Raw genomic sequence first — 14,566 nt, forward strand, 5'->3', positions numbered from 1 at the left:
CTGGACTACAGCGCATCTTTGTTCGGTGAGATTTATGTCGGGCGATCTGAGTGGCCAAACCATTCGGTCTAACTGTCCATTATGTTCTTCAAACTAATTGCCAATAACTGTAGCTTGGTGACATCCCATCGTTGTTTGGGAACATGAAGTCCATAAATGGCTGCAAATGGTTTCCAAGTAGCCGAACGTAATACTAACGAGTCATTCATTTGGACCAGAGGACCCAGTCCACTCCATGCAAACATAACCAAACCGCCATAATGCCACTAACAGCTTGCACAGTGCCTTGCGGATGACTTGGGTCCATGGCTTTGTAAAGTCTACACTCGTACCCTGTCATCAGCTCTTAACTATTGGAAACTGACCAGGCCACGGTTTTCCAGTCGTCTAGGGTTCATCCGACATGGTCAGGAGTTCAGGAAAGGCACTGCAGGAAATGTACTATTAGCAAAGGCACTAGCGTCGGCGATCTGTTGTCATACCCCATTAACGAGAGATTTTCCCGAACTGTCCTGCTGGATATGTTCGACGTACGTCCGACATTGATTTCTGTGCTTATTTCACGCAGTGTTGCTTGCCTGTTGACACTAAAATCTCCAGGTAAACAATGCTGCTCTCGGTCGTTAAGTGAAGGCTATTCGCCACTACGTTCTCCGTGGTGAGAGGTAATGCCTGAAATGTGGCACTATCGGCAAACTCTTGGTAGTGTGGATCTCGGAATATTGAATTCCTTAGCGATTTCCTAAGTGGAATGTCCCACGCGTAGTTTTACAACTACAACTCCGCGTTCAAAGTCTGCCAATTCCCGTCGTGCGGTCATAGTCAGGGCAAAAAACTTTCCAAACGAATTACCTGAGTTGTGCAAATGAAAGCTCTGCCAATGCACTGTCATACCGTGTCTACGCGATACTCTCGTCCCCTGTGTATTTTCCTACCGCTATCTCATGATCGTTGAACTTCAGCGTAAGTGTTGTTACTGTATTACGCTGACATCGTTGGGGCGATTAATTTTTTGTCCGGCGCGCTTATCTTCCAAGCTTAAAACCATTTGTAGATTTCATCATGGAAACGCTACTCAGTTGTACCTAAGAACACTTTAGAAAATGTTTAGGTATCTCTTTTCTAGTTCCTGCAACTCAAACAATGTTTGAACATTCCCGCCGTCGTTTTCTGTGCTTACGTTCCCTGTCCCATGTTACTTTAAATCGATAACAATCTACATACTTCAGCAGTATTCAGGTATGGGTAGTATAAACGGTCTGTAGGCGATATCTGACAAATATTCAGGGATACCATAGTATCCTGCCTCTGTACATAAAACTTGTATTTTTCATACCAATCATACATCTATTGTAACGTTAACACCTTGTATTCTCACACACTGTTGTATTTTTCAGACTCTAGTAGTTATTCATTAACAGGCAGTTGTCCATGTGTGTTCAATGCAGATATTTTGCAGAGATCTCAATGGATATTTTTGTATTGCACTTTCTAACAGCATTTAATCGTCTCTCGAAAGTGTTGGATTCGTATTAACGTTATTCGTTACGCCAGCTGAATGAAACACTACCCTGAAGAACACACAAGATCATCTTTTGTCTTTGTTCCTCACTGTCCACCCATGAAGACGTAATGTACTCTCATTAGCTCGAATCTCAACTCTGTGAGCTTTTCACATGAGTATTTGTGGACCATACTCAAGTACTGGCAATGAATTTCAAAAGTGGGTATCAATATCATAATATTGTCCTCAAGTACATCACCCTTGTATAGGGTATATGTACTTGAGGACAATATTATGGAAATGGAAGAGGATGTAGATGAAGATGAAATGGGAGATATAATACTGCGTGCAGAGTTGGACAGAGCACTGAAAGCCCTGAGTCGAAACAAGGCCCCGGGAATAGACAAAATTCCATTACAACTACTGACAGCCTTGGGAAAGCCAGTCCTGACGAAACTCTACCATCTGGTGAGCAAGATGTATGAAACAGGCGAAATACCTTCAGACTTCAAGAAGACTATAATAATTCCAATCCCAAAGAAAGCAGGTTTTGACAAATGTGAAAATTACCGAACTATCAGTTTAATAAGTCACGGCTGCAAAATACTAACGCGGATTCTTTGCAGACGAATGGAAAAACTAGTAGAAGCCGACTTCGGGAAAGATCAGTTTGGATTCCATAGTAATATTGGAACACGTGAGGAAATACTGATCCTAACCCTACGTAGAAGCTAGATTTAGGAAAGACAAACCTATGTTTCTGGCTTTTGTAGACTTAGAGATATCTTTTGACTATGTTGACTGGAATACTCTCTTTCAAGTTCTTAAGGTGGTAGGGATAAAATACAGGGAGCGAAAGGCTATTTACAATTTGTACAGAAAGCAGATGGCAGTTATAAGAGTCGAGGGAGATGAAACGGAAGGAGTGGTTGGGAAGGGAGTGAGGCAGGGTTGTAGCCTCTAACCCCGATGTTATTCAATCTGTATATTGAGCAAGCAGTAAAGGAAACAAAAGAAAAATTCGGAGTAGGCATTAAAATCCATGGAGAAGAAATTAAAACTTTGAGGTTTGCCGATGACATTGTAGTTCTATTAGAGACAGGAAAGGACCTGGAAGAGCAGCTGAACTGAATGGACAGTGTCTTGAAAGGAGGATATAAGATGAAGATTAACAAAAGCAAAACGGGGATAATGGAATGTAGTCGAATTATATCTGGTGATGCTGAGGGAATTAGATTAGGTTCAAATGGCTCTGAGCACTATGGGACTCAACTGCTGTGGTCATTAGTCCCCTAGAACTTAGAACTACTTAAACCTAACTAACCTAAGGACATCACACACATCCATGCCCGAGGCAGGATTCGAACCTGCGACCGTAGCAGTCGCACGGTTCCGGACTGCGCGCCTAGAACCGCGAGACCACCGCAGCCGGCAATTAGATTAGGAAATGAGACACTTAAAGCAGTAAAGGAGTTTTGCTATTTGGGGAGCAAAATAACTGATGATGGTCGAAGTAGAGTGGATATAAAATGTAGACTGGCAATGGCAAGGAAAGCGTTTCTGAAGAAGAGAAATTTGTTAACATCAAGTGTAGATTTAAGTATCAGGAAGATGTTTCTGAAAATATTTGTATGGAGTGTAGCCATGTATGGAAGTTAAACATGGGCGATAAATAGTTTAGACAAGAAGAGAATAGTAGCTTTCGAAATCTGGTGCTACAGAAGAATGCTGAAGATTAGATGGGTAGATCGTATAACTAAAGAGGAGGTATTGAATAGGATTGGGGAGAAGAGGAGGTCGTGGCACAACTTGACAAGAAGAAGGGACCGGTTGGTAGGACATGTTCTGAGTCATCAGGGGATCATAAATTGAGTATTGGAGGGCAGGGTGGAGGGTCAAAATCGTAGAGGGAGACCAAGAGATGAATACACTAAGCAGATTCAGAAGGATGGAGGTTGCAATAAATACTAGGAGATGAAGAAGCTTGCACAAGCTAGAGTAGCATGGTGAGCTGCAACAAACGAGTCTCAGGACTGAAGACCACAACAACAACAACATCAGTACAATGAAGGTGACTGTGACTAGCGTAGTGTTGTGTTTATCATGCTACAGATAATCAAAGAAAGTAAAGTATTGAGAAGACGGAAACCTTATGATTGTACTTGTAATAACCCATATGTAATGTAAGAGAAATACCAACAGAAACACATCATGAAACAAATAGTGGTGTACACCGTAGCATTTGAAATAACCGATCTGAATGCAGAGAAAAATATCTATTAGTGTTAGAATTTGTAGACCGTGAAATATAATACAGACTAATTTTTTCCTGTTACATCTTCTGAAATATGTTCACTTAGCTACGCTTCTGCGGATAATCGTACGTGAGGAGTATGTTATATTGCATTGCCTGAATGAGAGACAAGCATGTCAATATTGTTAAAATCTTGACAATATATCTGTGGGAATGACACGAGAGTAAGTTGGTGCGTATAGCGTAAGTGCTCGCGGCCGCGATATTGCGATCATGCTGACGTTCTTGCAGGTAATGACCGAGAAAATTGTCTGAGCTGATTTTTACTTAGCCTCTTTGGTAGATGGAATACAGAGCTCTTCCAGTAGAGACACACTTCACCAGTAATTGTCAAAAATGCGGTGAGGGGAGCATTAGGAAGGTAATAACAACATGGAACCTTTCTCGGCGCCGGACATCTCCGTAGCGAAGATCCCCTTCACTGCGTGAAAGGCAACCAAATTCATAGCGGTGGCCAGCTGAACTCTACGAGACTCCTGGGAGAGAAAGGCTGTTCTTGTAATTACAGCAACGGATGCTGTTTTGACGTGCCGTCAGTGTTGCAGGATTTGAGATGTACTGATAGTGGAACGAGACAATGCTTTGATGTGTTTTAGGACCCGTAATCCAGACTGTTTCGGTTTCTCAGTGTGACAAGTCTTGTTACAGCTAAACTTGCTTTATGTAGTTTTATTTCATTCTATTTGCTAAGGGACACTTTCTAGAAGTTTATAACTACTGCTAGAAGCCCAGATGATTAGAAATAACACAATATTGGGTAATAGTGATTTCAGGAAGCTATAGGACAGTGAGCAGAAACTCATGTATGAATTGGGGATAGACACAAGAGGCGATTAGCAATGTCCACATTATTCTTTGACGCAAATCTTTCACTGTGCACTGCTGTATGAGCATGACAATATTCAAGTGATAAGCCCGCAGTCAGAAAGTAAATAAATATCCAAATGATACGCTGAAAGTCAGCAAAAAGTTAGTTTAAAAAAAAAGTAATCGAATTGATAAAAGGATTTACGCAGGCAGCAATACATGTATCAGCTGCAGTTTATATGACCAATCCAGGTTCTGGCTTCGTGACGGAAGGTAGAGTTAGTTAGGAACTACGTAATTATACACACAAACTTTTATTGTGAATTAGTCTACCTATTAGTGAAAACTGTGTCAAAAGCCCTTCAATAGGTCCTGAGATTAGCCTTCACACATAGACAAAAATGCGGCAAGGGACCTCAATTTATACTGCGCATAGATATCCAACTGTGATCTTTATTTTCTGGCAGATTAATAATTACTATATTAAATAAATTAGTAAAAAGGTGGTGTAGCAGTTGTTTACCACATGGGTTTCAATAGGAAAACGCTTTTAGCAGACATTGCTCCACAGTAGATGAGATTCCTTTGGATTCAAGCTACCATTCATTTATAAGTTGCGAATGTATTTATGAGATGGTGTAAAACCTAGACCGTACTGTTCACTATTTTATTTTCGTAACCAGACTTCTTTCTGGTTTGTTGGGGCTCTCCACAGCTTCCTCTCCTGGGTCAATCACTTCATCTGAGTAACGCCGGCATTTTAGATGAGAACAAATATTTGTTGGTGATTGAAGTCAGATTACAGAACTGAACGCAAAATTTAAAAGTTAATAACAAATGATTAAGGCAGTGGTCGGTATACCAAACTGTTGTTGTTGTTGTTGTTGTTATGGTCTTCAGTCCTGAGACTGGTTTGATACAGCTCTCCATGCTACTCTATCCTGTGCAAGCCTCTTCATCTCCGAATACCTACTGCAACCTATATCCTTCTGAATCTGCTTAGTGTATTCATCTCTTTGTCTCACTCTACGATTTTTACCTTCCACTCTGCCCTCCAATACTAAATTGGTGATCCCTCGATGCCTCAGAACATATCCTACCAACCGATCCCTTCTTCTAGGCAAGTTGTGCCACAAACTTCTCTTCTCCCCAGTTCTATTCAATACCTCCTCATTAGTTATGTGATCTACCCATCTAATCTTCAGCATTCTTCTGTACCACTACATTTCGAAAGCTTCTATTCTCAACTTATCTAAACTATTTTTCGTCAATGTTTCACTTTCATACATGGCTACACTCCACCACTAAACTGTTGACTGAAATTTCGTCATCATCTACGGGAGACATCTTAAGAGAGAAATCGACAGATAAGGACGAAACACTATGGTATAGTTTTATATACCGACCACGACCTCTCAGTCCAGAAGGTCAGATGATAATAGCAATCAGTTTAACACAAAAATAACATGTGGTTATAATTCAGGAACAGGCACTCATGGAGGTTCAGTGTGGACTATAATTACCGTATGGCAGCGAAACTTTGGTAGATACGGTATTGCATTAATGCGGAACCGATTTACACTGGAAAAATTCGGTTTCAGTTGTGACCACCAGGCCCACATCTGGCGCTGTGCGCTGTTTATATGACGGTATGAAACCTGTGTTGTCATTTGACAAACCTTAAAGTGAGTGAACGGTATGTTTATGGAGAACAGAGACCGTCCACTGTTAGGTAAGCTAATTTATGTAAACAGCAGCAATTATAAGCTGCTTTGAGAGAGTATCGGTAACTGTAAGGTCTGAGAAGAGCGTCGGTGTCATTAAATGGTTTACAGAACATGACAATGACATTTGAAAATCACTTTTCCCGGGTTGTGTTAGTTCTCGTACCATGTCACGAGAAACGTCCATACCATGGTCAAAAATGCGGAAGGTTTTGAGGTCTGTTTTGCACTGGTATCCAGAAAAGAATCAGACAGAGCAGCAACTAAAGCCTCATGATCTGCGGCAACGTAGAGGTGGCTTACAAAACATCGTTCGACCTATACTTGAGTGATGCTCATCAGTGTGGGATCCGTACCAGGTCGGGTTGACAGAGGAGACTGAGAAGATCCAAAGAAGAGCGGTGCGTTTCGTCACAGGGTTATTTGGTAAGCCTGATAGCGTTACGAAGGTGTTTACCAAACTCAAGTGGCAGACTCTGCAAGAGAGGAGCTCTGCATCGCGGTGCAGGTTGCTGTCCAGGTTTTGAGAGAGTGCGTTTCTGGATGAGGTATCGAATATATTGCTTCCCCCTGCTTATACCTTCCGAGGAGATCACGAATGTGAAATTGGAGAGATTCGAGCGCGCACGGACGCTTTCCGTCAGTCGTTCTTCCCGCGAACCATACGCGACTGGAACAGGGAAGGGAGGTAATGACAGTGGCACGTAAAGTGCCCTCCGCCACACACCGTTGGGTGGCTTGCGGAGTATAAATGTAGATGTTGATGTAGAACGTCCTGAATTTGCTCTTCGGTCTCTGGAACGGATGATATATAGCCGGGCAATATTGTAAAGAGATGCGAGGCTCATTTTCATTACAGAGTGCATTGGATACTGTTAAACCGCCTGTTGTGCACTAAGAGCCATTGCACTCGCCACACGCGACAGCGTGGTGTGGATTGAGAAGCACCTTTGTAGTCGTTCTGTCCTTCTTTGAAGAGAATACACCCAGAACGCCTGACAGGTATACCGTGCCGTCTTCACATTATCTATACCTCCTTGTAAAGGATGTGATTCCTACTTTGGAAGAGCGCAACTATGTGGAAAACCACTGTTTTCATCCAAAATGGATCAACGTTTTATGTCGCTCGCCCAGCGAAAGATCTGCTTAACGCAGTCTTTCTCAAAAGTGTTATCTCCAGAGGGGTTCCACATGCATGGCCAGCAAGATCACCTTATCTAAATCCATGTGACTTTTGTACCTGTGTATATCTGAAAGATTGCCTTTACCAGGCACGCATTCGCTCTTTACCAGTTCTGAAGGCCATTATATTGGAACATGTTGTTCACATTCCACCGGAACTTCTGCCAGCAGCTATTGATCATTTCGGATGCAGCATCTCATCGATGTCTCTAGTGTGCAAATTGTAAGCCGGCCTTTGTGGCCGAGCGGTTCTATGCGCTTCAGTCCGGAACCGCGCAGCTGCTACGGTCGCAGGTTCGAATACTGCCTCGGACATGGATGTGTGTGATGTCTTTAGGCTAGTTAGGTTTAAGTAGTTTCAAGTTCCAGGGGACTGATGATCTCCGATGCTAAGTCCCATTGTGCTTAGAGCCACTTGAACCTTTTTCTGCATGTTGTACAAATAATGTATCAGGTGCTCATACTGAACAAATTGACTAAGTGGTAATCATCTTGGGGATGGAGCTCTTTTCTTCCGTGTTTGCTTTAACAATATGTATGTTTTTGGTTAGGGTCCGCCTTTAGCAGAACACATTTTTTGTTTTATAACCCAAACATGTTTCACTGCAGTTGCAGCATCTTCAGTGGGCTTTTATTTTCTATCTGTTAAAAATAACGAGTGTTCCTTGCTGCTTGTATACATGTAGCTGTTAGTTTTTAAATCGTAATTACAGATTTTTGAAAAAACAGATAAATTACGAATTCATACCTTTTTACCACATGGTGTGGTTTTTCTGATGTTTTGCGTTTCTACAGTGACCGTTTTTTGCACAGTTTGTCATCTGCAAACACTTATACCTTAAAGTAAACAAATTGTTTAAGCCAAAATTACGATTTGAGAACTTATTATTTCTATGTCCGAAATTATTTAATTTTATGTGTGTGTCTATTTACAAAATGTTCCACTTACGTTTTCCTTTTAATCATCTTCATCACTGTCGAACACTATATATCGAGTTTTCACTGTCACTGTCACTGTCAATGTAGATGTTTCACTGCTTTACCAGCTGTAAAAACAAACATGGCTGGCAGTGGAGCAATTGAAGATGTAAAAACAAGATTGCTGACAGTGGGCCAAAGAAAAGCATTAAAAAGTAACAGCTGTCATTCCACATTTGCTGAACACCTCATGGACAAGAAACATAACCCAACAAACATCAATACGAATTTGAAAATTCTCAAATACCGCAAGAGCCCCCCACATAAACTAATAACTGAAAAAAATTATCAGATACAAAAAGCCATAGTGGAAGGCAAAGAAGTGATAAATGAGTACACAGCTCTCAGCAATGGCACTCTGTTTTCTGCCCTCAAGGAATTATTAGACAAGAAGAACCAATAGAGCTGTCACCCCCCCCCCCACCATCCCCCCCTCACACAGTAAAAATAAAAATAAAATAAATCCCTAAATCTACTGTCACCCTATCTGTCTCTCTCTCTCTCTCTCTCTCTCTCTCTCTCTCTCTCTCTCTCTCTCTCTCTCTCCCTCCCTTTGCACACACACACACACACACACACACACACACACACACAAAGACAAAAAAAATCACGAACATCTTTGAGATTCAGAACAACCGGCAGGAACACCTTAAACTGTTCCACGGTCAGCCATCTTGTTTTTACACCTTCAATTGTTCCACTGCCAGCCATGTTTGTTTTTACAGCTGGTAAAGCAGTGAAACATCTACATTGACAGTGACAGTGACAGTGAAAACTCGATATATAGTGTTCGACAGTGATGAAGATGATTAAAAGGAAAACGTAAGTGGAACATTTTGTAAATAGACACACACATAAAATTAAATAATTTCGGACATAGAAATAATAAGTTCTCAAATCGTAATTTTGGCTTAAAAAATTTGTTGACTTTAAGGTATAAGTGTTTGCAGATGACAAACTGTGCAAAAAACGGTCACTGTAGAAACACAAAACATCAGAAAAACCACACCATGTGGTAAAAAGGTATGAATTCGTAATTTATCTGTTTTTTCAAAAATCTGTAATTACGATTTAAAAACTAACAGCTACATGTATACAAGCAGCAAAGAACACTTGTTATTTTTAACAGATGGAAAATAAAAGCCCACCGAAGATGCTGCAACTGCAGTGAAACATGTTTGGGTTAAAAAAAAAAATGTGTTCTGCTAAAGGCGGACGCTATCCAGAAACATACATGTTGAGTATGCAGTGGTTAATAATAAAACCAGCATGTCTTTTACAATTGCTTGACATTTCTGCCCTAATAACATTCCTAATCTGTTGTGAACATAGTTCTGCATAGTCAGTGCATACACAACTTTCCCATTAGAGTGCGCCCCGCTAAGCACAACAGCGCAGGCGCAGCGCTCGTCTGTCACCGCACTACGAGATGGCGCTCCCTTAGAGCCGGACCAAATTCTGCTTCTGCCAATACACATATTAATATGTAATGCAGCCAATGAGATTGCTGCTAACGCAGAACCTTTTCTCCTCACGGATCAAACTCTCACAGTGAGTGTACAGATCTCTGATTAGTCAGTCTGCATTTGTCTGCACTACTCTGTACCAGTCTACATTAGTCTGCACCAGTGTATAGTCAAGTTTCTGTCTGCACCTAATAAGATTACCATATTCCTGTACATAGCCATGAAGATAAATGAATAGACACTTTGTTGAGTATCAGAGATATGTGAGAATAAGATTAACGTACCAAGACCAAAGGAACTTCAGATTGTCAACTGTAAACAGCATCCAGAATCAAGTTAAGTAATTTTTATGCTTGTTATTATTTTAATAAATGTGTGTGAAAATGAATCAAGGTCTGTTTAAAGTTGGTCACTGTCAATCTGCTACTCTAAGCATGCAAGTGGCATTTGTATCGTCTAACCTAACGGCAGAAGATAAAAAAGCCACTATAAGACCACGAGACATATTGCTGACACTCGCCTACCGAAGGTCTTACAGTACACACACCACATAATCCATTACATATGGAAAAATTTCCATACTTCTTTCTTGCATTCATAGCGCCAGATTTGCGCCTGGTGGCGAAAATGGGAAGAAATTTTTTTTTCACAGTAATTTGGTTCTGCATTAATGCGTTAGCATGTATACCAAATTTCACTGCCATACTATAGTTATAACACACACTGGACCTCCGTGAGTAGCTGTACATTAATTGTAGCAACCCAGTAGTAAGGAAGCAATCAAACTGGATGGACAATTTGAAACTCTCAAAGAAAAAGGGAAGTATTATCAGTTGCTGTTTGGTGGTAGAAACTAGCGACGCGACTTCACTGCCCCAGAGCCCGTTGCCCCATTGCCGGGACAGTCCGGGACGCTCCGCCGCCCTACCTTCAGGTGGCGGCTGGATGGCGACCGTGTCGGACGGCGCCCTGTGCTCCTCTATGCGACGGCCAGTGGTCGGGTCCCAGATGCCCGAGGCGCCGCCGTAGTAGCGCAGCGGTCCCTGCTCGTCCTCCTCCTGCTGCTGCTCGTCCGCTACGCTGCGGTGCTCCTTCCTGCACAGCCAGCCAACACATCGCCATTACCACCAGTGCTCCAACGCACCTCTCCAGAATTTCAAATACACTGCCTGTCAAAGAAAGTTAAGGGCCCAGAAGACAAGCTCGTATGTCAGTGTAACTTGTCAGTCGACACAACATTAGAAAACACACTACTGGCCATTAAAATTTGCTACACCAAGAAGAAATGCAGATGATACACAGCTATTCATTGGACAAATACACTCCTGGAAATTGAAATAAGAACACCGTGAATTCATTGTCCCAGGAAGGGGAAACTTTATTGACACATTCCTGGGGTCAGATACATCACATGATCACACTGACAGAACCAAAGGCACATAGACACAGGCAACAGAGCATGCACAATGTCGGCACTAGTACAGTGTATATCCAACTTTCGCAGCAATGCAGGCTGCTATTCTCCCATGGAGACGATCGTAGAGATGCTGGATGTAGTCCTGTGGAACGGCTAGCCATGCCATTTCCACCTGGCGCCTCAGTTGGACGAGCATTCGTGCTGGATGTGCAGACCGCGTGAGACGACGCTTCATCCAGTCCCAAACATGCTCAATGGGGGACAGATCCGGAGATCTTGATGGCCAGGGTAGTTGACTTACACCTTCTAGAGCACGTTGGGTGGCACTGGATACATGCGGACGTGCATTGTCCTGTTGGAACAGCAAGTTCCCTTGCCGGTCTAGGAATGGTAGAACGATGGGTTCGATGACGGTTTGGATGGACCGTGCACTATTCAGTGTCCCCTTGACGATCACCAGAGGTGTACGGCCAGTGTAGGAGATCGCTACCCACACCATGATGCCGGGTGTTGGCCCTGTGTGCCTCGGTCGTATGCAGTCCTGATTGTGGCGCTCACCTCCACGGCGCCAAACACGCATACGACCATCATTGGCACCAGGGCAGAAGCGATTCTCATCGCTGAAGACGACACGTCTCCATTCGTCCCTCCATTCACGCCTGTCGCGACACCACTGGAGGCGGGCTACACGATGTTGGGGCGTGAGCGGAAGACGGCGTAACGGTGTGCGGGACCGTAGTCCAGCTTCATGGAGACGGTTGCGAATGGTCCTCGCCGATACCCCAGGAGTAACAGTGTCCCTAATTTGCTGGGAAGTGGCGTTGCGGTCCCCTACGGCACTGCGTAGGATCCTACGGTCTTGGCGTGCATCCGTGCGTCGCTGCGGTCCGGTCCCAGGTCGACGGGCACGTGCACCTTCCGCCGACCACTGGCGACAACATCGATGTACTGTGGAGACCTCACGCCCCACGTGTTGAGCAAGTCGGCGATACGTCCACCCGGCCTCCCGCATGCCCACTATACGCCCTCGCTCAAAGTCCGTCAACTGCACATACGGTTCACGTCCACGCTGTCGCGGCATACTACCAGTGCTAAAGACTGCGATGGAGCTCCGTATGCCACGGCAAAGTGGCTGACACTGACGGCGGCGGTGCACAAATGCTGCGCAGCTAGCGCCATCCGACGGCCAACACCGCGGTTCCTGGTGTGTCCGCTGTGCCGTGCGTGTGATCATTGCTTGTACAGCCCTCTCGCAGTGTCCGGAGCAAGTATGGTGGGTTTGACACACAGGTGTCAATGTGTTCTTTTTTCCATTTCCAGGAGTGTATTATACTAGAACTGGCAAGTGATTAAATTTTCACGCAATTTCAGTGGATAGATCCTGAGATATCAGTACCCAGAACAACCACCTCTGGCCGTAATAGCGGCCTTCATACGCAGGGGCATTGATACAAACACAGCTTGGATGGTGTGTGCAGGTACAGCTGCCCAGGCGATTTCAACACGATACCACAGTTCGTCATGAGTAGTGACTGGCGTATTGTGACGAGCCAGTTGCTCGGCTACCATTGACCAGATGTTTTCAGTTGGTGAGAGGTCTGGAGAATTTGGTGGCCTGGGCAGCAGTCGAACATTTTCTGTATCCAGAAAGGCCCGTGCAGGACCTGTAACATGCGGTCGTGCGTTACCCTGCTGAAATGTAGGGTTTCGCAGGGATCGAATTAAGGGTATAGCCACGGGTCGTAAGACATCTGATTTGAAGCGTCCACTGTTCAACGTGCCGTCAGTGCAAACAAGAGTTGACCGAGATGTGTAACCATTGGCGCCCCGTACCATCACGCCGGGTAATACGCCAGTATGGCGATGACGAATACACGCTTCCAATGTGCATCCACCGCGATGTCGCCAAACACAGATACGACGTTCATCCGAAAAAAATGTTTTGCCATTCGTGCACATAGGTTCGTCGTTTAGTACACCATCGCAGGGGCTCCTGTCTGTGATGCAGCGTCAAGGGTAACTGCAGCCATGGTCTCCGAGCTGATAGTCCATGCTGCTGCAAACGTCGTCGATCTGTTCGTGCAGATGGTTGTTGTGTTGCAAACGTCCCCATCTGTTGATTCAGATATCGAGACGTGGCTGCACGATCCGTTACAGCCATGCGGATAAGATGCGCGTTATCTCGACTGCTAGTGATACGAGGCCGTTCGGACCGAGCACGGCGTTCCGTATTATCCTCCTGAACCCACCGACTCCATATTCTGCTAACAGTCATTGGATCTCTACCAACGGGAGCAGCAATGTCGCGATACGATGAGCCGCAATCGCGATACGCTACAATCCGACCGTTACGGTACATATTTCACCTCCTCAGACGAGGCATCACAACAACGTTTCACCAGGCAATGCCGGTCAACTGCTGTTTGAGTATGAGAAATCAGTTGGAAACTTTCCTCATGTCAGCACGTTGTTGTTGTCGCCACTGGCGCCAACCTTGTGTGAATGCTCTTAAAAGCTAATCATTTGCATATCACAGCATTTTCTTCCTGTCTGTTAAATTTAGCGTCTGTAGCACCTCATCTTCGTGGTGTAGCAATTTTAATGGCTAGTAGTGTATGAAAATGATTCGAGTTTCAGTTCTCTGTGACAAGTATAAAACGGCATTAGTGTGATTACCAGCCCTGAAATGGCGTATAAGACACGTAACAAATATCAGATATTGAGTGATCCCTGTGAAGGACACGAAGACTCAACAAGCTCATGTGAGACAGAATCTTTTGGCTTTGAAAGGTGGATCTCCATTTGGCCGGCTGGCAGAGTTGTGCACTATTTGAGATCAGAGGTCTTTTCATACGTGGCACTGGCCTGGCGTTGGACTGTATGGGAACGTGAAGTCAGACACACTCGTTGTCAAGACTTCATCCTACAAAGACTGACCACCACCGTGTTCTGAACCGAGCATTTCGTGATCCCCCCGTATCTGCAACGGACTTCCTGTAACCTTGTATGTCGTCTTGTAACAGCAGGGAATTGCCGTTCCGTGTTTCGGCTGCCATTAACACAAATGGAATCATTCGCAATCGTGCTATGACCAGCGAGCATGTAATGCTGGTGAATGTCGTTGCATTGTGTTCAGTGATGCGGTTCTGTAATATCCTGGATGGCGGTCGTTGG

General features: G+C 44.1%; 1 protein-coding gene across 1 annotated transcript in view; it reads right to left on the minus strand.

Moving 5' to 3' along the window:
* LOC126284249 (translation initiation factor IF-2-like) overlaps window positions 1–14,566 on the minus strand; it is a 138,807-nt gene that overhangs the window by 17,457 nt on the left and 106,784 nt on the right. Inside the window, exon 3 of the mRNA XM_049983047.1 lies at window positions 10,904–11,070. Within this exon, the coding sequence (XP_049839004.1) occupies window positions 10,904–11,070 (167 nt within the window). The remainder of the gene's footprint in view (window positions 1–10,903; window positions 11,071–14,566) is intronic.

Source organism: Schistocerca gregaria, chromosome 8 (genome assembly GCF_023897955.1).
Source record: "Schistocerca gregaria isolate iqSchGreg1 chromosome 8, iqSchGreg1.2, whole genome shotgun sequence".
Lineage (NCBI taxonomy): Eukaryota > Metazoa > Arthropoda > Insecta > Orthoptera > Acrididae > Schistocerca > Schistocerca gregaria.